This window comes from Brassica rapa, chromosome A07 (assembly GCF_000309985.2).
Source record: "Brassica rapa cultivar Chiifu-401-42 chromosome A07, CAAS_Brap_v3.01, whole genome shotgun sequence".
NCBI classification, from domain to species: Eukaryota; Viridiplantae; Streptophyta; class Magnoliopsida; order Brassicales; family Brassicaceae; genus Brassica; species Brassica rapa.
In genome coordinates, this window is record NC_024801.2 from 21997333 (window position 1) to 22023931 (window position 26599).

Here is a 26599-nt window from a genome sequence, read left to right on the forward strand (position 1 = left end):
AATATATGAGTTTAATTACTTTGGTCATCAAGTTGTTGTAGAATTACAATTCTCGAAATTTTACAGATGTATTAAGGAAGTTTTTTTATTTTAGTAAAGTTTCTAAAGAAGATTTATTGATATGTTTTTTTTGCAACATTATTGCTATGTTTAAATTATATTTTTTATTAGTTTGTGCCTTGTGGTGGACCATCAAGTTGTCTTTGTCACTGAGTGGCCAGTCTAGAATTGGCCAGATTCCGATGGCTTGACTCTGACGACAATAGTGAAATGACGAAGTTAGCCCTTGCTGCAGCTCGACGATGACATTCTTTGTTCCTTGCGCGTGTCAGGGTACAGTTGTCTGCGTCCACTAAAAATGGTCTAACAATAAAACAACGTGCAGCTATGTAATTTGATCAATTAAGCTAATTGATTATGATGTGATAAGAAAAAAAAACTAATTGATTATTAATCATACAATCGGACGCTGACAACTGACACTTAAGGAGTGGCAGATTCGGATTATTATTTAGTAGGGGGAAATGTATTATATTTATTTAAAATATTAATAAAATGTATTTAAATTGTTTACATATTTCATTACATTTTATAATATTTTTCAAGTATATGAACAATGTATTAGCAATTTCCAAAATAGATATTATAGACCAACATCCAAACCATTTAATTAAAGAAATATAAATTAAATATTTTTACATATTTTTTAAGTATATAAAAAATATTAGTTATTTCAAAATAGAGCATTTTAGACCACCATTAAAACCATTTATTAAAGAAAAATATAAATAAAAAACTTATAGGTTAAAGTAAAAATAATTACTCTCTTTTAAAAATAAAATCTTATAATAGAAAATATATAATAATAAATACTAAATTAAATTTTGTATATTAACTAATTAAACAACAACAAAATTAAAAAATAAAAATGAAAATAGAATGACATTAGATCTAAGATTGGGGGCATAAGACCAATTTAATCTCCACGCTACCGGATGCGTAACAGCAAAATATAATCAATTTAATAACAAATCAACAACAACTAAGTAAAATAAAATTTATAAATTTACTTGGGCAATTGCCTCTGCGCTACAAGAGCATCTCTAAAAAAAATTTTTTAACTTCAAGTATAGAGTGTTTTGCTCTCCAAAAAGAAACTTTCAAACTTTAAATTTATAGTTTTGAGTAGTAAAACTTCATATTAGAAGTTTCATAACTCAATATTTCAAATTTAAAATTTCATATTTTTATTTGTATTTTGATCCTTACAATTAATTACACACCACATTTATGATTCTTAAATATTTTTTGTTATCGTTTTAATCTTAATTATTATATATCATAAACATTTCAAATTTGTTTTTATAAATTTAAGTTTCACACATAAAATTAAATAAAATTTTTAAAAGAAGATTTATAATATTTTAAAACTAGAAAACAAGAATATTACAAAAAAAACTTAACAAAAGACTTTTTAAGAGATACATAAAGACATAATTATTATACAAATTTAAATATTACAATAATATGGTATTTTGCTTATAGTTAAATATTTAATTATTTATCTCTATTTATAATTTTATATTTTAGTGTAAGACTTTATTAATTAATATTGCTGTAGTATTTTTATATATGTGTTCGTTATTTATAAAAAAATTGTGGATTTACATTAATTGTGATAAATATAAGGACCATAGTGTAAAATACAAATAATTTTAAAGTTAAGTTTGGAGTTTTTTTTTTTGAAAAAAACATCTTGAAATTTTAAATATAGAATTTTGAAAACTTTAAAATAGAGTCTTTTTGAAGATATTCTAAGATGTTTTATTGAATTGTAGACATTTCTTTTGAATAATTTTAGTCTTTGTCCATCTAGGACATTAGATAAATAACAATTCTACTGCTATATAAAGTCATAAAACTGATTAGTAAAGCCTAACATTTTGTCACAAATTTGATTAAATGTAATAATTTGAATGATAGGATCTTTCGTACGGTTTCAATGATTTAGGGCATAATCAATGTAGAGATGACTTTGCCCACCAACATACGTAGAAATACTATAAATTAATATACACAATAAACTAATTAAATGTTTTGCTTTCGATTTGAAATGATTCGAAATATTACACAAAATTAATAAAATAATAAATATTTTTTTAAAAAATCTATGTAAATATATAATATAATTAATAATTAATAATTTATATATAAAAAGTTTACATAAGTACAAAAAAACATTGTATTATTTATGTTAAATTTACAACGAAATTCTTTTCTATTTTTACTACCACTTCAATCTATTTTCATAATATTTAGTAAAATTATATTTAGATTATATTTAAATTCTATAAAATATTTTGTATACACCAAATAGTATAGCAAAAGCTATATAAAAGTTGAACTTCTTAAAATTTTAATTAATATATTACGATAAAATTAATTATTTTTAATTTATAAAATATATATATTAAGTATAGAGAAATCTAAAAAAAAAATTGTAAATTAATAACTTTATAAATTCATAAATTTAATAGTTGGAACATTTTATAGAATTTTTACTGAATAATAATTTTTAAACAATTTACTAGACGGTAAAAATATGAGAGCAACAAAAAGCGATTTGGTAAAGGTGGTTTCTCGCATAAAGGTTTCAAATCATAAGTGGGAACCTTTGTTCTTCCAAATTCAAAATAACATGTCCATAACGAGGCATTTATAAACGATTAAACGATATAAAAAGATGTTTTGTTATTTGATCAGCTTAGCAAATAGTGGTATGTAAAATAATCGTTGATAGAAAGATGAATGATTAAAATTGTTGACAAAAAAAAGTAAACTGTAAAAGACTAACATTTAGAAGTGGGCAAAAAAACCGAACCGAACTAAAACAAACCGACTTAAACTAAACCAAAGTGTATGTATAAACTATTTGGTTTAAAATTTTATCAATCCAAATAGTTCGGGTTAGTTTAGTTTTAAACCGAACTAAACCGAAAACATGAAGTGTTTTTTAATTAGAATAATTAAATATACTAATAATATTAAAATTTAATAAATTTAACAATTTAACCTAAATAACTAAACATAATTTTATACATTTTGCTTTAAATAAATAGAATAAACACGGCTAAAAATAAAATAAAATAATATGAATATGAATCTCATACATTAATATGAAAACCGGAAAATTACTTATGATATTTATATTAGATTTGAATAGAACTAAACGTCACAAAATGCTAACATGCACGTCTAAAAATTTCACGTAGAGGGAGACAGAATTGTGATCCAAAAGCGCATTAACTCTAGTAATTTTTCGGTTTCAAAATTAAATTCATACAAAGAAGACTTTCTAAGATAAGACTTGTCCATTTCAATCATAATTAATAGCTGTAAAAAGGGTATCATATAGGATGAACAAGCATTATGTGTAAAACGACATGTGCAAGATGATGGACTCAAACAACATGTGATCTCAAAGATGTGTTCCAAATTTGCAATGAGTGGCTCAACTTCTTGTCTTCATCTCCGCTAAATTCGTCTCCATGTGCCCTCCTCTCTCCGACCATTCAAATTGTTTGGCCAAACCAATCACCTTATTTTGATAATCAATTAACCGTTAGTTTACACAACATGTGTTGTCAAAAGTCAATTGTGAAGCAATTATTTGCCAAAGGAGAAAAAATTGCCTTGTAGAAAATTAACATATGACTTATATCATCAAAAAGACAGTGTGGTTAAATAAACTTAGAATTGATTTACAGAAAGTCTAAAGTAAATATTAAGAACGAACTAACATTTGAGAACCAAGACAGACGTTTGAGGATTTGAAAATTAAAAAGTAATGACAGGAGATAATGGTGATGTAGTAGCTCACCAACTTCCCATCTCCCTTCTGACAAATTAAGCTGATTAGTATAATTATGCTAGCTGGAGCACTTCGTTTTGTTTTGTTTGTTTATATTTACAGTAAAAATCGATCTTATTAGTTAATTTAGTAATGGATATTCTCTGGTGAAAGTTATGAAAACTTCATTAATGCTCTTAGTGAATGTTAGGATTCATATTGCGATTATACAAGTGTTTGTGAGATTGATGATCAAAATGAACTTAAAATTTTCAAAGAAATTAACACATTTAAACAAATCTATGATTAGTGACAATTTATTGAATAAATTCCAAACAAGGTGAATATCATATATATGAATACATCCTTTTACCAAAAAAACAAAGAATACATCCGAATTTAATCAAAAACAAGTTATTGACTTAACCCCAGTCAGAGTCGGTTTAACAAATTAGAGATTATAAACAGTTTAGTAAAAAAATTAATGATTGTTTTAACAATTTAGTAGTTTAAATATATATATATATATATATATATATATCTTTCTAGAATTTAGAGAATAAAACTAATATTTCACTAGATTATTTTCGGAAGGCTATGTTCATTTACATGTTCCAACGATCTACGATTACAAACTGTGACTAAAATGTTGTAATCTGCAACCTGCAATTTACTATCAAATGTTGTTCATTTTACTTTCGCAATTTTATTTTATTTTTTAGTCGATAGTTTTTTCAGAAATTTAAACTCATGATTTTCCACTGATCACTCACTGGCATAAAAATGAATAACCTTCAACTTGTGGTATGCAATCTAATCACACAATCAATCAAGTGATAACAAAACAAGCAACAATTTGCGATTTACGATTTAACACAGATCAGAGTCACATATCACTGCAACTTGCAAACGGCCAAACTGTGGATTTTGGCTCTGAAGACAACACTAATATTTTCCTTAACAAAAAAATACAAATTATGCGAAACTCAAGAGCAATGTGGTCTAAAACTTCCATAATCTCTTTTTTGTTCTGACAACGAAAATCTAATTGGGCGCTGTCAAAACAAAATTAATTGGGCCATTCAATAGTAGCTAAATTATGTCAATTAATAGCTCAAATATAACAAACCAGGTTAATATGGGCCTTTAGATCTAAGTTAAGCCTATTTAAGTTTACAGTTTTGATTTCAAGCTGAAGATGTTTTTCAACGGTAGTTTTCCAAAACACTGGCGGGAACGTGAGGAGGTTCAAATCGCGGCAATAAACCGCTTTTGCTAATGGATTCCGAGCAGATGGTTGCTTACTGAAGCAACAACTGTGAAAATCATTAGGATCTTTATTTAGTTTAAATGCTCTTGGTTTCCAGAAAAATGCATACTTTTCGGTACTATGCATTTGCTCATAGGTTGAATATGTCTTTAGTCTTACTTCAATGTTAGCCGCTGTGAAAGGGCCTGTAATTCAACATCAAACCTCAAATCTTTACTATAGTTTTCTTATTCACTTTAAATGAAAGAAATATGCTATAAATTCAAGTAGATTTGTCAAAGAAGTAATCAGCTTTTGTTTTTGTTAGCATTGTGCTAGTTTACTTGCATTAGATTGGGGAAGGTTAAAGGCTACTATGTTTACCAAGATTAATTCGTTTGGCAGTTAAGAACCGATCATGACAAACGGCTCTGTAACCAGATATTGTCTTATGTCAGTTGATGAAAGTGTCAGGGAAACGAAACCGGAAACCTTTACTTTTTTTTATTGAATGTTATGTGTTGCTGTGGTCCAGGCTTCGTGTACAGTTGAAAAACAAAGGCATTCTGATAAAGAGAGATGTGCGTATTTTATCCCTTACCATGCTGATTGTGTCACTGGAGGAACTCCTGCTGCGAATAATCGGATAAAGAGAGTGCTAAGCGTCAAAACCAGAGTAATAAATGTACTTTCTTGCATTTCACGTCAGATGATATTATATAGTCTTGTGTCACAGGCTCACAGCTGAAGCTGATGTGATAAATGGTGCAAGTCAGTAGTGGTAAGCTGCAACTGAAGGAGTTGTTCAGTGAAACACAGCAAAAGGGTAAAGCCAGGCCGCAGTGAATTTGTTAAAGATAACTAATATTGAATGCGAGGAGTGTTGGTGGTTTTCTTCCGTATAGCAAATTTGATTGTTTTGAACCAAAACAATACATGTTTAAATCATACCTACTCGCTAATGATAAAGTCAACATTTACATGAATTATTGATATGGTGATTAGGATGTTGGTTAATTAGGGGATGACTAATTTCATTTGTGAATGTAGATTCAATGTATTTATTGATATGGCTCCTACAGTCACATTCGCAAGCTTCTTTAGTGTCAAACCTAAAAGAGTGTTAACATTTATTTCTGTCTCTTTAACGTAAATATTTTTTGCAGTGCTTATAAAAGCTTGCTTTTTTTCATAAAACTTTAATCTGAGTTCTATATAAAATATAGTATACAATTCTTTCACGGAAAATTTTCTAGTAATAATTAAAATTAAGAATATGACGAGAAAGAGAGGGAATGTGAATTATTCTATATATAATATTTAAAAAGGTCAATGACCTGTGGATTGTTATATTTTAAACTGTAAAGGAATTTGCTGAAACATCGGATCTGGCCAGTGGGCTCGTACAAGAAAACCCCATGTTCGGCCTCATATCATTGTCAGTCTCAGTTTTAGACATTTAAACAATGGGGTGGTTGACCATAAAAACAATGGGGAGAAGAAATAGATAAGAGATGGGACTGCATGTAGTTTATATTTCTTAAGATAAAAGTTTTCTTTACACCAAAAAAGAGAAGATAAAGCTTTCTACTTCGAAAATAATAAGAGGTTACAAGATATTGACAAATCTTACTATTGAGTAGGATTATTTGACGGTGCTTTTGTTTGCAGTTAGATGTTCTACGTGAGAAAATAAAAGAAATAACGTGTGGCATTAGGATTAATATGATTGTAGCATCGAGTCACAACCACATGGCACAACATGATATCTCATGACCACATGACCACATGGCATAATCTGAGTTGGTAATTAAAAAATAAGAAAAATAAAGCAATAATTGAAAGGAAAAAAAAACAATCATTTGCATAGTTGGAGGTTTTGACCCAAAAAGCAAAACTTGTTTTAAGATTCAAACCCCACATTCTCCTTCCATTTAACTGTCTTTTTCTTCTTCTTTCTCTTCTTCAACACAATACAGACATAAGAAGATGGGGGAAAGACACGCATGTTATGTACTTGCATATGTGTTACTGTTAATGTATATGTCGTCTCAAGTCGAGTGCAGCAACCAAGTGCACGCCCTGAGCCGCCTCTACCTTTCAAAGCGAGGGGTTGGTTCCTCCGTGGACACAACCCATTTCAAGGCGGTTAAAAACTTGAAACCGTCTTCGTCCCCTAATGTTGTTAACCAAAAGGAGTTAAGAAAGAGAGATCTTATACGGAGATTGCCCGGGCAACCTCCAGTTGATTTCGATCAGTATGGTGGCTATGTCACCGTCAACGAATCCGCGGGACGTTCCTTTTTCTACTATTTCGTGGAAGCCTCCTCCAGCATTAAGGATTCTTCTCCTCTGTTTATATGGCTCAACGGCGGTACTTTCCTAACTTCATGTTCTATTATTTTCAAACTAACTTCTACATATTCTTTTCTTGAGTTACACTAATTTATTATCTCGGTTCATATGAATAAGTATTTACGTACATTTAGCAAATGAGAAGAAAGATGAACAAGAATGTTTTTATTTTTGTAAAAATGAACGAGAATGTTAGTTTGATTTTGACGAATTCCGAGAAAAATGAACAAGATATTTGAGTTATTCATGAGATAGTCCTTCATAAGCTGTTTATGAATAATCTTATTTTATTTATACACTAAAACTCTACTGGCACTTTATAGACACTCCACAATAAAAATTCGAAAAAGGAAAAAGGACAACTTGGATAAAATTATTTGCCTTTCTCAATGGGTTTCAGAATTCACGTGCTGAGTAATTATCGGCGTGCTTTGTTGCACAGCTCTACTTCTGAATTATTTAGCCACTACCTTATTCATATAGTTGGATATAGTACATTTCTAAAAGACTAAAATATTAGTAGCAACAGGATGGTTAATAGATCAGCAGTTATTTAGATCTCTATAACAAAATCCAGATTTGGTTAGAAAGACTGTATGTGTGAGTGACTACTTTATTTTTCTTTTCGGCCCTATATGCGTTACTAATATATGCAATAAATATGTTGGTGAAATAAACAGGACCGGGATGCTCATCACTAGCGTATGGAGCATTACAAGAGCTTGGGCCATTCAGAGTGCACAGCGACGGCAAAACGCTCTTCAGAAACCGCTATGCATGGAACAATGCTGCGAACGTGTTGTTCTTAGAATCCCCAGCAGGAGTGGGATTCTCGTACACCAACACGACATCCGATCTCGAGAAGCATGGGGACAGGAACACGGCATCCGATAACTACATTTTTTTGGTCAAGTGGCTGGAGAGGTTCCCTGAGTTCAAAGGCAGGGACTTGTACATTGGCGGTGAGAGCTACGCTGGACACTATGTTCCTCAACTAGCCCATACTATCCTTGCCCATCACCCGAAGAGCTTCCTCAATCTCAAGGGCATTTTGATAGGTAACGCGGTGATTAACGACGAGACCGACTTGATGGGCATGTACGACTTTTTCGAGAGTCACGCGCTCATCTCCGAGGATTCTTTGCTTCAACTCAAGAATAACTGCGATCTCAAGACGGAGTCTGCGAGCGTGATGACCGAGGAGTGCGCGGTGGTGTCGGACCAAATCGACATGAATACATATTATCTGGACATCTACAACATATATGCTCCCTTGTGCCTCAACTCCACGCTCACTCGCAGGCCCAAGAGAGGAACCACAATAAGAGACTTCGACCCGTGCAGTGACAATTACGTGCAGGCCTACCTGAACAGGCATGAGGTTCAGGTAGCCCTGCACGCTAACGGTACAAAGCTACCTTATGAGTGGATGCCATGCAGCAGTGTGATAAAGAAGTGGAACGATAGTCCTACCACAGTCATTCCTCTGATCAAGGAGCTGATGGGTAAGGGTCTCCGCGTCTGGGTGTTCAGTGGGGATATGGACGGGAGAATCCCGGTCACGTCGACCAAATACTCGCTCAAGAAGATGAATCTAACAGCCAAAACGGCTTGGCATCCGTGGTACCTAGATGGAGAGGTGGGAGGATACACTGAAGAGTACAAAGGGAAGTTGACTTTTTCTACCGTGAGAGGGGCTGGTCATCAAGTTCCCAGCTTCCAACCAAAACGTTCTCTTTCACTCTTCATTCACTTCATCAATGACACTCCTCTCCCTGACACCTCTCGTTACTAAGTATTCACATCTGATATTGTTGATTTCTTCTTCTAATTAGCTTTTATTTAATCGCACATCCATTCTTTATCTATTCAGTAACTTTAAATGTCAATATTTTTTTTAATCACAAGCTCAAAAGAGCAATTTATCTGTTTACCATATCTATCGTGCCCACATGTTCTACACTACTAAGATGGCACATTCAGTTGATCACATCTTTAGGAGTATGTAAAAGGAGATGCATACCAAGAAGTGATGAACCTTGACATCTTTCCAAGCCGATAATATTCGTGATTTCCCAATAAGCGCTCCTGAATACCCTTGTAATAATTGAAAAGAAGAGAAGCCTCATGGGCGTATATAAAGAAGACTACGTTGGTAAATCCGATAGTGACATATGATGCGTAATAAAAAGCTGTTAGTGTTTCTTTCTTCGCGAGGAAGTAAATAACCGAAGACGGCGACGGGAGAACACTCTTCTGCAGGTTACCAAGTAAAAGTTAAAATTGTTACTTATTTTATTCGCCCATTGTGTTCGGTATCTCTATCCAGAGCTATAATTAAACTAATAAACATATGGTTAAAGTTAATTAGAAGGAAACAGGTTTCATACATCAATCCTCCCATAAACCTACATTAAATCGGTTACCGTCATTTGTAACTATAATTATTTTAAAATAAAAACACACATTTCCATAACTAATAATAAGTTTATTAAATTAACTTTTACAGAGTATAAGTCTGTAAAAGTTGATGACAAAAAAAAAAAAAATAAAAAAAATAAACTTCATAACCAAAATAACATACAGTAAGTAAAGTCATGGGATAATAATTAATAGGTCCATTATAACGAAATACTATAATAAAAGTCATTATAGAAGCTACCAAATGCAATAAATATTTTTTTAAACATGAGATTAAGGAAATCAAACTTAAGATAACCAGGATATCAAAAATCACACAGCCAGTATTATTAAGGAAAATACCAAATACGTGGTCCACAAAATTAGTAAATATTTGTGGCCTAAATCTCATGCTTTACCTGCCTTATACAAGGGACGGAACTGGAACTTGGCGCGCAGTCTAATCTTGTGGGACTGGGAGGAAAGAGCCTTGGAGTTTCAGAAGCCTCCGACCATTCAGAAAACCACCCCGGAACAGGATTAAACTTAGCTGCGTAAACTCGAAGAGAACGTTCAGTATTGTAGTAGTCGTTGACATACTGCAAAAAGTCAATGTTCAGCCTCCTGCAAACCGCTAACACGTGAGAACACGGATACTTGTAAAGTTGCCACATCCCACAACTGCAAACCCGATCAATGCGATGAACAACATATATCTTATTATTTCCATCTGCGACCTGAAACCTCTCTCCAGTATTGTCTAGTGGTAGCGCATCATATGTTTTTCCCTTGTCCTCTCCAAGCTTTGTCATGACATGTTGAGCATACTTGTCTCCACTCTTTAGTGATTCGCTGAGACGACCACGCTGGGATATGAAAAGCTCTGCCAGGTGATCAAAGATTAGCAAGACACAAGTTGTGATGGGAAGATAGTTTATGAAACCGTAAGTAGCAAAGATTAAGTTGGTCTCCATGATTCCAAATCTCAATCCGCCGTCATCATGAGCCAAAGCCCACTTATGCGGAGGTGTTTTGTCTAACCATTTCCGAGCCTCTGGATTCATCTCCTCGATTTTCTTCAAGTAGTAATCGAAACTCGAAACGCACCCCGTGGATCCAGCCTTGTAGACAAACTCCGTCAGGAGATTGTTATGGAAAGCGTCGAAAAATTCGAAGCAAAGATGCCTAAGACAGAACCGGTGTTGCGCCCACCGACACTCAGGTTCGTTGACAGCTGTAATAATGTCAGGATCCATAGCTGTTATTAAGCAAAGGCCTTCCCTGTGCGTTGCTTTCTTTCTGATGCAAGAGAAGAACCAACGCCAAGAATCGGCAGACAACTTTTCTTGAGAAACAACCGCAAACGCGAGCGGGAAGAGTTGGTTTTCGGCATCAAACCCAGCGGCGACTAGCAGTTTTCCGGAGTGTTTACCGCAGTCAACTGCGTCCACTATGATCACAGGTCTACAGTAAGGAAACCCTTCAACCGACTGATGAAACGCCCAAAACACAGAACGGAACGATGCCTCCTTGGGGTCGGGAAGAAGATCGTACTGCCACTCTAAACGCATTTTATTAGATGAGCAAAGGGAAGCCATGAACTTGGGCAATACGCTAAAACTCTTTTCGGAATCTCCCCAGATTGCAGTGGTGGCTTCCTTTTTAGCGTCCCACATGACAGCCCGCGAGACCGTGTATCCAAATTCTTCTTTCACCCACTTGTTTAGCTCTGGAACTGAGAGGGAGGGACGAGCCTTGAGTAGGCCTTCCAGCTCGGCCGCCAGAAAATCTGAGCCCACATCTACTGGCTCACAGGTATGAGGTCCGTTATATTTTGTTATCTCGTAGCCATTTCCCTTGGTTATTTTTGCTTCGAGACTCCATCTGCAGTTTTTGTATCCCACTGCACATCTTCTACTGACCCAACTATCAGAGTATAACTCGAAGCCTGGAGAAGACTTTCGTTGCCTTCTACAAGAGTACAACTCCACTGCTTTAACTAGCTCGTCTTTATCTTTAAAAACCATCCCAACACGCAACTCGCGTTCATCAAGCCATGAGCTAGATAAAAGCAACTCCTTTGGAACAGAGTCGCTTAGGTCATTTGCATCATCATCTTCTTGCCGAGGACGCTTTCGCGGAGCATCGCCTTGATCAGAAACCACCGGTGTGACCTCTAAATAAAACTCCACATTGTTGATAGAAAAGTGGTAAGTTGGAACCTCAAGCATGGTCTCAAGACTAGAATCATCCACAACAGGCAAACGGATATACTTCACCACAGGCTGTTGAACAATGGAAGGGTATCTACCAATCACATCGATCTTGAACTTTCCTTTCTCAAATCCAGTGACTCCATGCAGATCATCTAACAATTTAGGTAAACTGATTTTACTTTCAACTCTGATCACTCTTGGACTTGATCCTTCGTAGAATGGACCATCAGGACCATCTTTAATACACCCGTTCCAGTAACACAACACTGGAATTTTTTTTGTCTCCATGAAAACCTTCAGAAAACAAAAATTAAAAAGATATGAAATTAATTAGACCATGGAACATAACAATAAATGAGAAAGCTTTGTACAATACAAGCCTAAAAAGCTCCATTTCATTTTGATGATAACAGCAGCAAGCAAGTAAGAACACTACAATAAAACTACTACGCCATGGAAGAAAACAATAAAGAGTAAAAAGCTCATACTTTGCGGAGATAAGTATTTTTTTTAGTAACTTTAACCAGTACCTCCGCCGTTTGGTTTCGATAAATTTCGTCTGGGAGGAGGAAGACGCTACTATTGCTAGATCTAACTATTGCATATGATGTGACACTCTATAGACACTGTTGTTATAAAAGAAAGAAGACGAATTATTTTTTGAAATATTTCTACGCAAGCAACATTAATGGGGTGGAAAGAGGCCCATTGGGCTTTCTTGGAGACGCTTTTGTTCGCGATTCTGCAGCTTTCTTCCCCCGACGGAAGACGAAGAAGAAGAAGAAGATAACGAAACACAAAGCATGAACGGAGCTTCGCTCTGCAATTCCGTTTTTCTCCATTCTCGTTTCAATTCACCTTGCTCCATCCCTTCGTCTGTTTATCTGAGTCCTCCATGTTTCACAACCTCTGCGTACATCTCATTTCCTCGAGCAGGCGTTACCAAAAGGAGTGATGGGTTTCGCTCATTCGCTGTAAGCAAACGTAGAAGCAGTATCCAAGATGATGTAGAAGAAGAAGAGGAGGATGATGATGATGAAGATTGGGATGAGTTTGAAGTAGAAGCTGAAGGAGAAGGAGAAGGAGAGGAAGACGAAGGAGAGTTCTTGCCGATGGAGAAGATGAAGCGATGGCTAGAGAAGAAGCCTCGCGGGTTCGGTGTCGGCAAAAAGTACGAGACTTTAATAGAAGACAAGCTCCTCGAGGAGATTGAGCAGAGCTGGAAAGCTCAAGCTGCTAATCTCAACAAGCTCAAGAACAACGATCCTCTCAAGCCTCAACATAATCTCATCAAAGGTTTCCTCTTTTTGTTTCTCTCTCTCTTTCCTCTCTCTCTCTCATCAAAAATCTCAATTAGCTGCTTTTGAATGATTATTATAATAGGTGAAACTCAAAGTGGGTTCCGTGTTCGTGTGACTAATCTTCCTAAGAAGAAGAATGTTCATAGGGATCTCAAGGCTGCTTTTAAAGAAGTGAGTGGGGTTTTGAATATAGAGCCGGCTGTGTCTGGTAATAAGAAGACTAAAGATCCTGTCTGTAAAGGGTTTGCTCTTGTTGATTTCAGAAGCGAGGTTGATGCAAACAGGTATATGAGAGTGTTTTGTAGATTAGCGTTTCTGTGTTTGGTGATGATGAGGATAAAGTTTTGTTTTTTTAAGGTTTGTGGAGCAGTTCAATGGAGAGAGATTGTCATTTGGGAAGGTTGTTAAGCAGATAAAGTGTCAGGTTGTGGAGGTTTCTTCGAACCAATCAGTTTCTGAGGAATTACGCTCGGATACAGTCTTTGAGGAGCTTCCTTTCCCTGACTTTGAAGCAGTTTCTAGTGTTGGTGTTGTTGAAGAAGATACTTTTGTGGATTCATGGGAAGAAGAATCATCAGATGATTCAGACAAAGAAGGAGATGAAACAGAAGTGGAAGAAGAAGAGAATCTTATCTCTAGTAGCATAGAACCTCCCAAAGAACGTGAGTCTAAAACCAATGTAAAGTCTCAGAAACAAGTTATGAAGCGAGAGACTAGAGAACACGAGGTGTTAGAGACACCTTTAGTTTCGTTCCAGGCGGTGAGTAAACCCAAGGAAGCACGTGTGGATAATGATGATGAACATGGTAGGTCTGATGAAGAAGAAGTTGCTGAAGAGAATCTTGAACCTCTGAAAAGTTCAGTGTCGTCCTCAGATGAGGAAAGGATTGATAGAATCCGTAGGTTGGAGCTGAAGCTTCTAGGTAGAGAAAAGCTTTTGGGTGGTGGAGCTGACTCTGATAAACCTGAAGCAAAAACTGGTGGTAGAGTGGAAGGAGAGACGAAGAAGAAGAAGAAGAAAAAAGTTCTTGTGAAAGGGAAGAAGTCCTCAACCATAGAGATTCCTGGATCTTCAAAGAGGTTAAAAAAGCATGCAGCAATCTTTGTGGTTAAAAAAAAAGTAACGATGGTAGATTTTTTTTTTACTTGACTGATTGATTTCTGTAATTACGATTTTCACAGGTTAAAGATGAAGGAGAAGGCTCTGTTAACTGGGGTCTTAGTCAAGTATGCGGCAAAAGTTGCTTCAACCTCAAATGATGAATGATCATTAGGAGAGTGAATCTTTTAAGTGTTTAGTCTGTCTCATCATTTCTTATTTTGACGTTTCAATTCATGGATATTGCTTAGGAACATGCTCAAGCAAACTTGGGTACATATCTCTATGGTTTAGAATCCTTTTGGACCCTTGTCTCTTATGTGGTTTGTGCTTTATTATAGATATGTTGGAAGTTAAGTGAAGCAAGTGTGGGTTAAAAACAGAAACTGAGAGATACATGTGGGTTTGTTGTTCCTTATCAGTTATCACATACAAAATTTAAACAATGTCGGAATAATCTTGTCCTCTTCAACCTATTAAACAGTCTTATGGGGCTTCATCTCCTCGGCTGCAGAACCACCACCACCATTTTGGTCTTGACAATCTTCTCACCTTATTTTGACAATCCCACTTTCAAAATCGAAGAAGATTCTAACGAGCTACCGAATTTTTGAGGTCTCTCAAGTTAAAAAAATGGTCTTGAGTTTGCACTTGTTGTCGCAGGAACGAGTTTAAACATGAAACCCCCACACAAAACTATCCCACTGTTCCCCAGAGGATAAAAGGATACAAATCTCTGAAACTGACTACAACAACTACATTGTCCGCAATTGGCTGATTAATTCAATTTCGAACCATATGTGCGGTACTGCAACCTACTATTAAGACATCTATGTATGTCTTCCACTTTTATTGAGTGGAGGAAACTAGTTTCATCCTAAAAGATTTCAGACACAAGATCAACCAAAACTAGTTCAAGAGCCAAAGCCAATATGCTTGAAACTGAGTCAAGACCAAAGCCATAAAAAAACAAAACTAAACTAGAACACAACAGTTTCCAAACATTGATGTACTTGATCATCTCTCAAAAACCACCAATTATAGCAATGAGACAAAGCTGCTTTAAGTGTAAATCTATTACATTATTAGCTCCTATTAAAATGGAACCAAAGAAAAATAAAATCGAAGATCAAGAAACTCACTCAAGAACAACTTTAGCACCAAGAGCCTTAAGCTTCTCAACAATCTTCTCACCTTCCTCTTTCGAAACGCCAGCTTTCAAAACCGAAGGAGTCTTCTCCACCAACTCCTTCGCTTCCTTAAGTCCCAGATCAGTAAAGCTCCTCACCTCCTTTATAATCTTTATCTTCCCTGACGCTTCAAACCCCTCAAGCTTTATCTCAAACACAGTCTTCTCCACTTTCGCCTCTTCACTCCCCCCACCGCCGCCGCCGCCGCCGCCCTGAGCGATCCCGGCGGCACCTACAGCTCCGGGCTTCATAACGGCGACGGTTGGTGTCTCCGTGATCCCTCTCTTCTTCAGTATTATCGCGCCGAGCTCTGAGATTTCCGATAAGGTTAGAGACGAGATCTCGTCGACGAGGCGGAACACGCGGTCTGTCGGTGGACTTCGGTGTTCTGTCGGATCGAATGTCGCGGGGTCGTAGTCGGTCGGGAGCTTCCTTTGATCTATTTCCTCTTCTTCCTCCTCTTCATCTTGTTTTCTCGCCGGTTGTCCGAAGCTCCGGTTGAGAAGAGAAGCGAGTGGTGATCTGGAGGTTTGAGATAACCTTGTTGATAAGTGTTGTCTGAATCTGAGGATCAAACTCATCTTTTTAACCGATCGAAGCTCTTCTTTTCTATCGGATGTAAGGTTTTTGCTGCATTTGAGGAAGAACCCTAAAGGAGGCGTTTGCGAAAGTCTGACGATCAGATTAACGTCCAGAAGCCCATTTATTATTTTAAGCCCATTTAGTCTCCCTTTGGCCCAACTAAACTTGCGTGAGTTTTTAATGGATTTTGATGAATTTCCCGGGTAGTTGTATCAAGTTTCGTAGCTGAGTTTTTATGTGCTATACAAAATGTTCGTCTCTTATGTTATCGACATGTTATATTTGAAGGGGATTCTCAATTATAAAGAATAAGCGTTAATGAATTATTTCTTTATTTATCATATTATATGTATATATTATATTTTTTAAAATTTTTGGGTTTAGTTATAAAATTATTTTGATGAATTGTTAATATTAGGTCTGCAAAAAAACGAATTCAGATAAATTTATAGACTTGAACCAATATAATTATTTGATTTAACCGATTCATATTAGCTTAGATCAAATTATTCGATTTAGGACGATTAAAACAGTTTAGGACAGTTAAACCGATTTGACCCCGTTTAGATTGGTCCGTTAGAGTTTGAAGGCCAGTCTCAGGCACGCAAAAGAAAATCAGGAAAAGTATTACATCAATCTTCAAAATGCTTGCAGAAAAATGATATTTATGATATTTAACTAGTTGAAATAAATTTTATACCAAGCCAAGAATTACAACTGTCTGTTGTTGGGCTCGCTTAAAAGCAAGACCCTCCAAAAATAGGCGTATGCCACTTAGCATGGAGAGCACACGGTATTCTTTAGTAAAAGGCGAAAGAATAGTTCGCTTTGTGCTCACCACATGGCTGCGTGGATTGGAAGACTGAGCTAAGGCCACATTTTATACGCGTCTCTCCCTTGTAACAAACTCCAGCTTCCCGATGTGGGATGTTGTAATCCGTTCTTTCACTTCTTTCTATTTACCGCTTTCGTTTTCCTATTGTTTCATTTTAAGACCCTTTATTTTATTCGATGGAAAGAAAACCCCATTTCAATTCCAATTACATATCCCTTTTCTTATTGAAGGTCATTATAAAATATCCATTTAAATCCCAGTGTTCAATCTCATCTTCATCCTCACACCTCTCTTTTTGATTGAAGCCTTTGATTACAAAATGTTTTGTTTTATCAGGTATATTGATAATACTGTTGTGGATTATCTTCGTTTACTTGCACATCTCATTCATAATCTTGTATATATCGGTGGATTTAGTGCTGTGAATAATGTCTAGTTGATAAATGATTTTAACCTTTTCCAGTTACAGACTTGGACAATGATAGTGAGTGTAAGCTTGTTTCTTAATTTAGGACCCATAATTCATGTGATAACTTGCACGGAAATGAAGCTACAAGACAAATTTGGAGCAGATGACAGCATTATCTCCGCCAAGTAGGAGATCTAGTCCATCGATTCCTCTTCACTGAAAAAAAGCTTCTACAACCTGAGCTTAAGCTTGAGCCTGCATTGTAGTGTTAGTGACCCAGTTATGGCAAAGCACAGGATCAGTATTGAGATCTGAGAATGGAAGAGTGGTAGTGAATTCATCCAATCATGCTATTGTAATAAAATGAAGGTTGTGCATCTAAAGTATGGAACTGAATGGGGCGGGTTAACACTAGGATTTAAATACGCTATTCCAGAAAGGTTTACAATTCACCAAAATGCCAGTCACGTTTCAAAATAAGACACGACCCTGACCCGACTGTACGCTGGTTCGGTTGACAACTTTGTCTAGAATAAAAAGAGACAATTGCATCAGAGAGGATCCAGAGAATAACATTCTGACTACAATCATCCAGACAGAAGAGTTTCTTAGTTTCAATCCGCAATAGGGCCAATTATGACCACAAGAGTGAGAATCAGGCAGAGACCACCAAACCCGTTTCTCACAGCTGCTACCGTTTTGGAAGACACGCTATGGCCTGTAGAATCTTCTTCCTTGGACCCTGCATATGAATCAATGGTACCAAAAGTTCAAAACAATCTGCTAAAAGAAGAGTCATCAATATTAATTGTTTTAGATCGATATAGAAAGGAAAGTACCATTGGTATGATGAGATCTTTTAGATCACTTTCTTTCATCTGCTTTATCGTCGTCATGTCCACCTGTTGTCAATATTAGTCAAGCTCAGATAACAAGTTAATCATCATTTTTCATAGCATCTGTATGTAATTGTATCTACTGCATATTGAAATGCCACAACATGAAAAGCACAAAACTAGCGTAAAAGCCACTTACTTCCTCTCTCTTAAAGGCAAGGAAGTATTTTCCAAGTCCAAGTGAATTTAGAAAGCTCTCTACTGTTAGAGGCTCTTCCATCTGTTTATAGAACCAAGCAAAGATATACATGACATATTATAACCACGTGGATTTGGAGCATAATGCAGAGGGTAAATGTTAAGGAGACTCGCACAGTGTACAGAAAGAAAAGATCTTACAGGGAAGGGACTGTTCTGCATCATACTTTCAAGTGGAGGAAGCTGACTCAAAGGAGGTAATGGATGAGGGTTTGGAACCGGTGGAGGCAACATTGTCCTAGAAAGAGTAATGCCACTTCCTGGTGCTTGATTATTTACTACACCTCTAACTGCATACGGTGATGGTCTAACATCATCAACCATCCTGCTTCGTCCATGGAAATCATCAATGCTCCTTGGTGGAGGAGAACCCCTGGAAGAACCCACGTAGCTGCTTCCAGGATTCCTCGAAGGAGAAAACCCCCGAGAAGAACCCATGTAGCTGCTTCCCATGTTTCTAGTTGGGGACAGAGCTCTAGAGCCACTACTGAAGCTTCTGGGGTTCCTTGGCGGTGATATATCCCTTGGAGTGCTGCTAATCATCCTTCCAGTCGTTCTTGGAGGAGGTGATAGATCCCTTGGATGGCCAAACATTCTTCCATCATTTCTCGGCGGTGATAGACCCCTGGAACCACCAGTGAAGCTTCTGGTGTTCCTGGATGGTGAAAGAGCCCTTGGAGTGCCACTGATACTTCCAGCGTTTCTTGGCGGCGACATATCCCTTGGATGGCTAAATATTCTTCCAGCACTTCTCGGCGGTGATAGATCCCTATGATGGCCAATCATCCTTCCACCACTTCTTGGTGGCGGCGATACATTCCTTGGATGGCTAATCATTCTTCCAGAACTTCTTGGCGGTGATGAACCCCTAGAACCACCAATGAAGCTTCTGGTGCTCCTCGGCGGTGAAAGAGATCTTCGAGTGCCACTGATACTTCCACCATTTCTTGGTGGCGATCGGCCCCTGGAAGCACTCATAAGCCTCTCTGGAGATCTCCGTCGTATATCATCCCGGGCCCATGGAGAATACGCACTGCTTGATGAAAGCATCTGAGAGGGACCACGAGCAGTTCTTGATTGAGGCAACGGGTCATCCCTCGGGTCAGCCATACGAGGTCGAGCATCAAGGCTACGAGGAAGCTGCTCACTCTTGGACTTGGAGAGCAGCATTTCACGAAGATCGATAGTGCTGCCTTCCTCGCTCTGAGTTCGCCTCTGTGCATTTTTTTGCAACAGTTTGAAACGTAGATCATGTTGACTGATCTGCAAATCTTAGTAACATAAGAGTGGTGGGTCAGAAAATCAGCAAAGATGCAAGTGGTGTATCCAGTAATTCAGATATTAATACCATTTCCACTGAAACTTGCTTCCCCTCTTTGCCTACACAAAACAAAGAAGAGAAAACACCGTATCTATTCTCAGTGATTGCATAAAATCCAAAAAAAACACAAAGCATAACCCATCTTTCCCAACCCCATGAATCCAAACAAAGGGCCTAACTTTCATCAACAACAAGTTAAGAAGCTCCTTAGATTCAATACACACATAAGAAGGAAAAAGGAAATACCTTTTACTGACCGCATCACTTCCGTAAGAAGAACTATCAAACTGATTCCCTAGTCTTTCTTTGACAGAGCGCTTGGTCCCAACTCTGGGCAGCTCATCTATATCAGTTCCATCTCGACTCACCACCTGCACAAAGATATAAACAATTTTCTACACTCAGCTCGTAAAATTCTACAACTAGCAGATCTTTAAACAATCTATGCAAAGAGTGGAACATGCTCATTTAGCGAAAGCACCAAATCAACTTCTCTCTCACACATTACGAGAGCAAGAGTTTCAACAGGTTCCTTCCTTCTACCAATAAAATTAGCTAGATACCAACTGTGAGATGCGAAGAATAAGAATCGTACCTGGCCACTACGGCCTAGAGTAATAGTGACCCTACTCCGCCGAGAAGCTTCTGACATTTGAGGACGAATCCCTAAGAAAATCAGCTGCAGCCAAACCCAAACAAAACCAAGAGCGAAAACAATCACCTCCTTCAAGCTATATAGAGTCGAATCTACTCAAAATCAGAGATAGAGAGAGTGTGATAATCGAAAGATACGATTACTCAGGGGGTATTACCGGATTACGATGAGATACCGATAAATTTTGCCGGAAAACAAAAATCGGGAAGTTATTCGCTCGCCGGAGACGAAGACGCTCGTGACAGACTCGCCTTGGAAGCTGCGCTGTGCGAACCTAGAGAGAGAGAGAGAGAGAGAGAGAGAGAGACCTGGCTCATTTGGTGGCTTCCCCTTCACACATCAACTTCAATTGTATTTACATGATGGCCCTCGGATTTATACGGTATTTTCACATTTGAACTCTTGTTTTATTTACGATCTATTATGTCCACCTTTTGAATTGATAATAGTACATTTTAATTTTGGGTTTTGATTCCTAAATTTTTAGGTGGACATAACTAAATGAGCTTCCAATAATTCATCATTTAATGAAAAGACACAAATCTGATCCACTATCTGTTTTAGTCTCTGATACACACTTCATGGCAAGAAAGAAATGGCAGGAGACACGCGAAGCTCCTAAAAACCTAACAGCCATCATCAGTTTCATTGACAGAGCTGTCTGGAATCGGATTGACAACTTAGGAGGTGTTGATCTTGATCGTGTGAAATACAATCAAGCTTTTGCTATTTGGTCTGAATCAAAATAAGGATCTTTAGTGTTTTTTTCATTTTTAACGAAAATGTTACATTTATTGTAAAACAGTTTTTTGTATCCGAATATAATTTAAAATTCATTCAGAAAAAAGTCACAAATCATTGTGAACTAATTGATGTGATCATTTACTCGAATAATAATGGCTAATACAAATTAGTAGAAATTTTTTTTCAGTTAGCTATTTAAACTACTATATATAAACATTTGAAAAAAAAAACTAGAAATCATGTATCTCAATTTATGAATTTCTTTTTTTTTGGTCAAAGCAGTTATATGAACTTCTAATCGATTAATATAACCATTAGAACAAACAAACAAAACAGGTATTCAGTATGATTTATTTTATTTATTTGGTCATGGTAAGTTGTAACGAGGGAATAAAGAAGAACAATTGGATAGTTTGGATTTCAGTAATGGTCGATGTCAGCTGCCAAAATCAAAACCTGATGTCATACTGATTTCGACGTGCTTCTAATATGTAATTAATTACTAATTGCCATATGATAAAACAAGGGAGACAAAGAATGGATAACACGAAAATCAAACGTTGTTTGGAAGTAGTTTCATCTGAAGCATTATATATGCATGTGTATGTGAAAAATCGTTGTCGGAAACCAAATATGTGTATGCATCTTCCATGCCTATGCTGTGCATACGGATATTGGATCAGGGATCAGTTTGGATCGAATATTGCAGATATATGAAATTTAGTATTGATAATGGCTAACAAATAGAAAGCAACTAGAACTGTTCATGTAGCTATTTACGTATACAAAACTACAATAGACCGTTCAAAGCTTCAAAACTTTCGTTTGAAACCAGAATCATATACATTGCCATTTACGTGCATATATATGATTAATTTCGAAAATCTTATATGAACAATATTAATTGCTTCAAAGAATCACTTGAAGAAAAACGAAAGAGAGAGGCCAATGTCTTAGTGCATTCAACGTGATTTTAGTATGTAATGAATACTAACCACTAAAGTCTATAGCAAAGAACGTATAACACAAAATAAAATCAACATTGGTAGGACATAAATTTGTATATACAGAAAGTATATGTGAAAAAGAAACCAATGTATGAATACGTGTGTATATATCCCCATCATAAACAAAGAATTAAGATTTTATGTCAACTCAAACTAAATAAAATCGAGTAAATAAAATTCATCTACGGTAACAACCACGAGAACAATCCAACGGTTGACAACAAGAGACTGAAAATCGTCAACCTCGATGAACCGTCGATTCTCCAAGCAGCACCAAAGCTACCAGTATCTCGTTGACGAGTGGTGGTAGACGGTGGCGATGTCCCGTTGAAGTTAGGGTTCGCACCGTACAAGTACTGTATCCCTTCCACGTCATCATTCGTCAAGTCAACTTTACGCTTCCCCGTGGTGATGGTCGGATACATGATCGACTCTTCCACCGAGGAATGTCCTAAACCAAGAAGATGACCAATCTCGTGAACCGCCACCGATTCAAGATCAACCGCCGCCGTAACGGAGAGGAAACTATCGAGGTCCCCGGAGACAACCCAGTTCTCGTCTGCGTCGAGGTGGAACTTCCCGCTCGGAGGAGAGAAAGCGTGAGCTAACGTGCCCAACACGCCGTCAAAAGGCTCGCCGTCGCCGTGATCTCCCGTGTAAAACCCTATGGTGATGTCTGACGTCGTGAAAGACTCGATGTTCGTGAAGTTTAACTCCGTCACCTCGGCCCAGCGTCCGAACGCGCGTGCAAACACCCCCTTGACCTCATCGGTTAATGGGTTTCGCGGGTCGAACGCGTAGGTTAAGTCACGGCGGTCTTTCGGCCACCGTGGCTCCCCCGGGAAGAGGGTATAGTGTTTGACCGTATGCAAACGCGGTATACGTCCCCCGGGGGAGAAGTTGACCTCGAAGGTCTTTCTTCTCCCGTTGTGCATGACCGAGGTACCGTTGACCACGTCGGGGTTTCCGCAACGCGGGATCACGATGTGTTTGATGGTTGGCGCGTCGAGCTCTCCGGTGACGTCAAGCCGGAAGTTCTTTTGGTACAACTCCACGGCCGCTTTGAGGATGTCGTCGAAATCATCGGTGAAGTTTCCAGTGTATGTTTCGGGGATGTAACCAAAACGTTGGAAGTATTTTTTGATGCGGAAGAGACCGTCCACGTTTTGCCCGTGGTGGCAGCCGGTGAAGTTGGAGAAAGCGTTCCAGAAAACGCGTGTGGTGTTACGTAGAGACGGAGGGATGGAGGTGGAGTTGGGGAAGAACCAGGCGGAGACGGGAGAAGCGATTAGGATGAATGATAATAACCCTAGAACGCAAAACCTCATGGTGGTTTTCGGATTAAAGGTAAGCCGAAGACGAAGAAAGAAAAATAAAATGGAGAGGTAATATTTAGGATTTTAGGAGAGGATTTTGGGAAAGAGAGAGAGATGGATGGTAACGTCTAAAAACAGGTAATGCCGTTTGAAGATAGTTTTTATATTAAGATAAATTGAGAGAGTTTGAGGTCAGCTACTGCGTTTTGTCTTTGGCGGGTGAGGGGTCGTTGGGAATCATTTGCGTGTTAACCAAATTTCTCCTTTTAAATATTTGTATTTTTAAGAAATGGTGAATGATTCAAATGGAAACATCTATTGTCTTAGTCACGTTCGTAGGTCATCAAGACGGAAGATTGTGCCACAGAAAGACTTCGGCCCGGTTGGTAGAATTTGACCGGTTACATATTATAGTAAACAATATGTAAGGACTTCGGTCCAGTTGGTAGATAACCGGTTTGAGGGAAAAAGTCAAGGTGGCGGAGTCAAACAAAGCTGTTGAACTATTTTTTGTGTTTAGGTTGAGGTTTCAAGTGGGAGTTGGTTTGGTCGGAAAAGTCATCAACGAATCTTTGTTTGACACGTTTTAACGACGTCACCTAATTAAGTCTGCTTTGCATTCGATAAGTTGTAAACAACATATGATTTCTCGGCTTCACATCACACATCACATACAATAGTTAATTAGTCGTCAGAGGCATAAACGAATAAAAGATACTATAATTACAGTATTTTTTGGTCAAAGAAAAAAGGTAGTCTTTTATCCAATCACCAAGTCAATGAAGCCGTACAAGATAAACATGTTTAATTGGTATTATAGCTTGAGGTAGTTGTTAACCTTTTTTGTATTCAATCTAACATGCGGTTTTAATAGATGGTTTAAGCCTGCGGTTCGAACTTAGAAGTTGACAAGAGACAGCAAACCGCTTGTAAAACATATGGTTAATATATTTATACTACCCAACATAATAATTGCTTAGTTCGAAGCTTACGTTTTAACTGTATGATTATGATCATAGATAATTTGGTAACATACTCCGAGTAATGGCAAATATCAGACCTTATTTTAGTAATTGGAATCCAAGGGGTTATATTTTCTTAAGGAGATGCATTGAACATGCAAATGCGAATATGCATTCACTGATCACATTAATTTCTTTGGAATTTGTATTCCCTATTCAAATCTTAACAACTCCCAAGGTTCATTATTTTCATTTACTGTTTGACAAGAAACCTCTTGAGATTCATAACCTCGGTTCTCCAATATATAGAGGCTTAATCTTCATGAGTTACTCAAAGCGTGTTACCTAAAAGTCTCAATCACCTCTCTTCCTCATTTTCGCTTCTATTCGTTTTCCTTGGATCTCCAATGGCTAATAGTGTAAAGTTTAGATTGAAACTTCTCATTGATGAGAAGAGAAACAAAGTTGTTTTGGCCGAGGCTAAGCAGGATTTTGTTGATGTGCTCATCAGTCTTTTGACTATCCCGATGGGTAACATTGCTAGATTGCTGAAGAATGATAAGACAGTACTAGACTGTTATAAAAATCTTAACTAAAGTGTTGAAGATATGGGCATCGGTCATTTTGAGACCGAAGCATGCAAGACTATGTTGACGGACCTGAGGAGTACTAAGGATATCCATCGCAAAAGGCTCAAGATGAACATGAGTTCTACTAATCCCTCCAAGTTCTTCGTGTGCCCAAGTTTTTTCAAGAGTGATTCATATGGACACAGTGCATACAGCAACTTTAAGAACACAAGATGTAGCTGTGGAGCTTTGATGACCTCTCAAATTCAGGTCCCTGAAGAAGAGCAAGTTGAAAAACTGATAGGAAATAAAGAAGATGGAGTGTTTGTCAATTGCCGATCTTCATTCATTGTCACTGATGATTTGAAAGTGACATCAAACTCTATTGGTGTTCTCATGAAAGTTCTTAATGATCGAGGGTATGCTGGCTTTAGTGATCTTCAGGAAACCCTAATTGATGTAGGGTTCGAAGAGGTACTTTATTAGCTTTATTTATTTATTTATTTGGTTCAATGTTCCCTCATGTTATAGCTCTTTGTTTTTTTTCCTTTCTCATTGTCTCACGCATGTTTATAGCTTTTAGTAATCTTCTATGGATACACAGGTGCGGTCTCTACTAGGATGTTTATTATCCTCGGAAGCTGCCTTGACATGCACGTTCCTTAAAAAAACTCGCATGATGAGGAATCTCAGAATGTTGTCTCCACCTGCGCCGAAAAATGTTAAAGTATGTTCCGTGGAAGTTTATGTTAGAAAGATTGATAGGGAGATTCTTTATGCTGAGTGCAATGGAGACTTTGTTGATTATCTTCTCAGCTTTCTGGTTCACCCTCTTGAGTTGGCTTGCTCATTGTCTAACGACAATACCATTTTGGGATGTGTTGGGAATTTGTGTACAAGTCCCTGTAGAGGAGAAGCTTCCAAAAGCTTACTTCTTCCTAGAATTTACAGTTGCTCTAACAATAATCTGCTCGATTATGATTACCAATCAACAACGTATGAATGTTTGATCGGTAAATCTTATTCGAGTTGCGAAGTGGCCAGGTCAATTTCTAGGTTGCCGATCGCAGGTGAAAAAGCTGTGAGTCTGTATCCAAGTAATCCAAAAATCAAGTCTGGAACTTCATCAGGATATGGGACTGGATTTATGAAGAAAAATACAAAGTTCATCGTGTCTAATGATCTTACTATAACACCAATGAATACATCTTCAACCATTGGCTTGTTAAAGAAGTTGCAGGTAGACATCAGTGATCTTGAGAAGTACCAGATTAACATTTCCAAAGTTGAGGTAACTTTCTGTTACTTTTTGTTCTTTGGGCCATCTATCTTGCCTCAGCTATAAGTGTTTATTCTTCAACTTGCTTGTCTTGCAGCTCATTAGCATTCTTAGAGCTTCCTTGATCTCCTCATCTGCATTGACCAAAGGCCTCTCAAACTTGCTC

At 37.2% G+C, this 26599-nt stretch overlaps 6 protein-coding genes, 1 non-coding gene and 1 pseudogene across 14 annotated transcripts; 3 read left to right on the forward strand and 5 right to left on the reverse strand.

The window, feature by feature from the left end:
- The first annotated feature begins 138 nt into the window (after positions 1-138).
- Positions 139-9636, forward strand: LOC103830891 (serine carboxypeptidase-like 40). Its single transcript, XM_009106715.2, has 2 exons — positions 139-7473; positions 8135-9636. The coding sequence occupies exons 1-2, from the start codon at positions 7089-7091 to the stop codon at positions 9247-9249; spliced, it is 1500 nt and encodes a 499-aa protein (XP_009104963.2). The 5' UTR covers positions 139-7088; the 3' UTR covers positions 9250-9636.
- LOC103830890 lies at positions 9330-12718 on the reverse strand. 2 transcript variants are annotated; one of them, XM_033274617.1, is made up of 3 exons: positions 12601-12718; positions 10274-12364; positions 9330-9710 (listed from the first exon to the last, which is right to left on the reverse strand). In XM_033274617.1, exons 2-3 carry the CDS (start codon positions 12356-12358, stop codon positions 9450-9452), a joined length of 2346 nt encoding a protein of 781 aa, XP_033130508.1. In that variant the 5' UTR covers positions 12359-12364; positions 12601-12718; the 3' UTR covers positions 9330-9449. The 2 variants fall into 2 exon arrangements, with proteins under 2 accessions (XP_033130508.1, XP_033130509.1); XM_033274618.1 differs by having other exon boundaries at positions 12559-12684.
- Positions 12719-12819: 101 nt separating this feature from the next.
- LOC103830892 (protein DEK) lies at positions 12820-14914 on the forward strand. Its single transcript, XM_009106716.3, has 4 exons — positions 12820-13366; positions 13454-13655; positions 13729-14451; positions 14554-14914. Exons 1-4 carry the CDS (start codon positions 12874-12876, stop codon positions 14636-14638), a joined length of 1503 nt encoding a protein of 500 aa, XP_009104964.1. The 5' UTR covers positions 12820-12873; the 3' UTR covers positions 14639-14914.
- A 472-nt stretch (positions 14915-15386) lies between these two features.
- On the reverse strand, positions 15387-16347 carry LOC103830893 (50S ribosomal protein L7/L12). The gene has a single exon (XM_009106717.3). The coding sequence runs from the start codon at positions 16239-16241 to the stop codon at positions 15609-15611; it is 633 nt and encodes a 210-aa protein (XP_009104965.1). The 5' UTR covers positions 16242-16347; the 3' UTR covers positions 15387-15608.
- A 626-nt stretch (positions 16348-16973) lies between these two features.
- On the reverse strand, positions 16974-17089 carry LOC117127025. The gene has a single exon (XR_004449785.1). It is a non-coding gene; the product is annotated as a U5 spliceosomal RNA (small nuclear RNA).
- Positions 17090-17874: 785 nt separating this feature from the next.
- LOC103830894 (serine/arginine repetitive matrix protein 1) lies at positions 17875-20952 on the reverse strand. 7 transcript variants are annotated; one of them, XM_033274628.1, is made up of 9 exons: positions 20773-20952; positions 20702-20733; positions 20497-20565; positions 20148-20272; positions 19929-19960; positions 18722-19851; positions 18522-18602; positions 18326-18388; positions 17875-18228 (listed from the first exon to the last, which is right to left on the reverse strand). In XM_033274628.1, exons 3-9 carry the CDS (start codon positions 20551-20553, stop codon positions 18178-18180), a joined length of 1539 nt encoding a protein of 512 aa, XP_033130519.1. In that variant the 5' UTR covers positions 20554-20565; positions 20702-20733; positions 20773-20952; the 3' UTR covers positions 17875-18177. The 7 variants fall into 7 exon arrangements, with proteins under 7 accessions (XP_033130519.1, XP_033130520.1, XP_033130518.1 ...); XM_033274629.1 differs by having other exon boundaries at positions 20497-20580; positions 20703-20733; positions 20773-20903; XM_033274627.1 differs by having other exon boundaries at positions 20497-20648; positions 20732-20943.
- Positions 20953-22318: 1366 nt separating this feature from the next.
- On the reverse strand, positions 22319-23731 carry LOC103830895 (metalloendoproteinase 2-MMP). Its single transcript, XM_009106719.3, has one exon. It carries the CDS (start codon positions 23633-23635, stop codon positions 22490-22492), a length of 1146 nt encoding a protein of 381 aa, XP_009104967.1. The 5' UTR covers positions 23636-23731; the 3' UTR covers positions 22319-22489.
- Positions 23732-24982: 1251 nt separating this feature from the next.
- On the forward strand, positions 24983-26545 carry LOC103831461 (annotated as a pseudogene).
- The last annotated feature ends 54 nt before the right edge of the window (positions 26546-26599 follow it).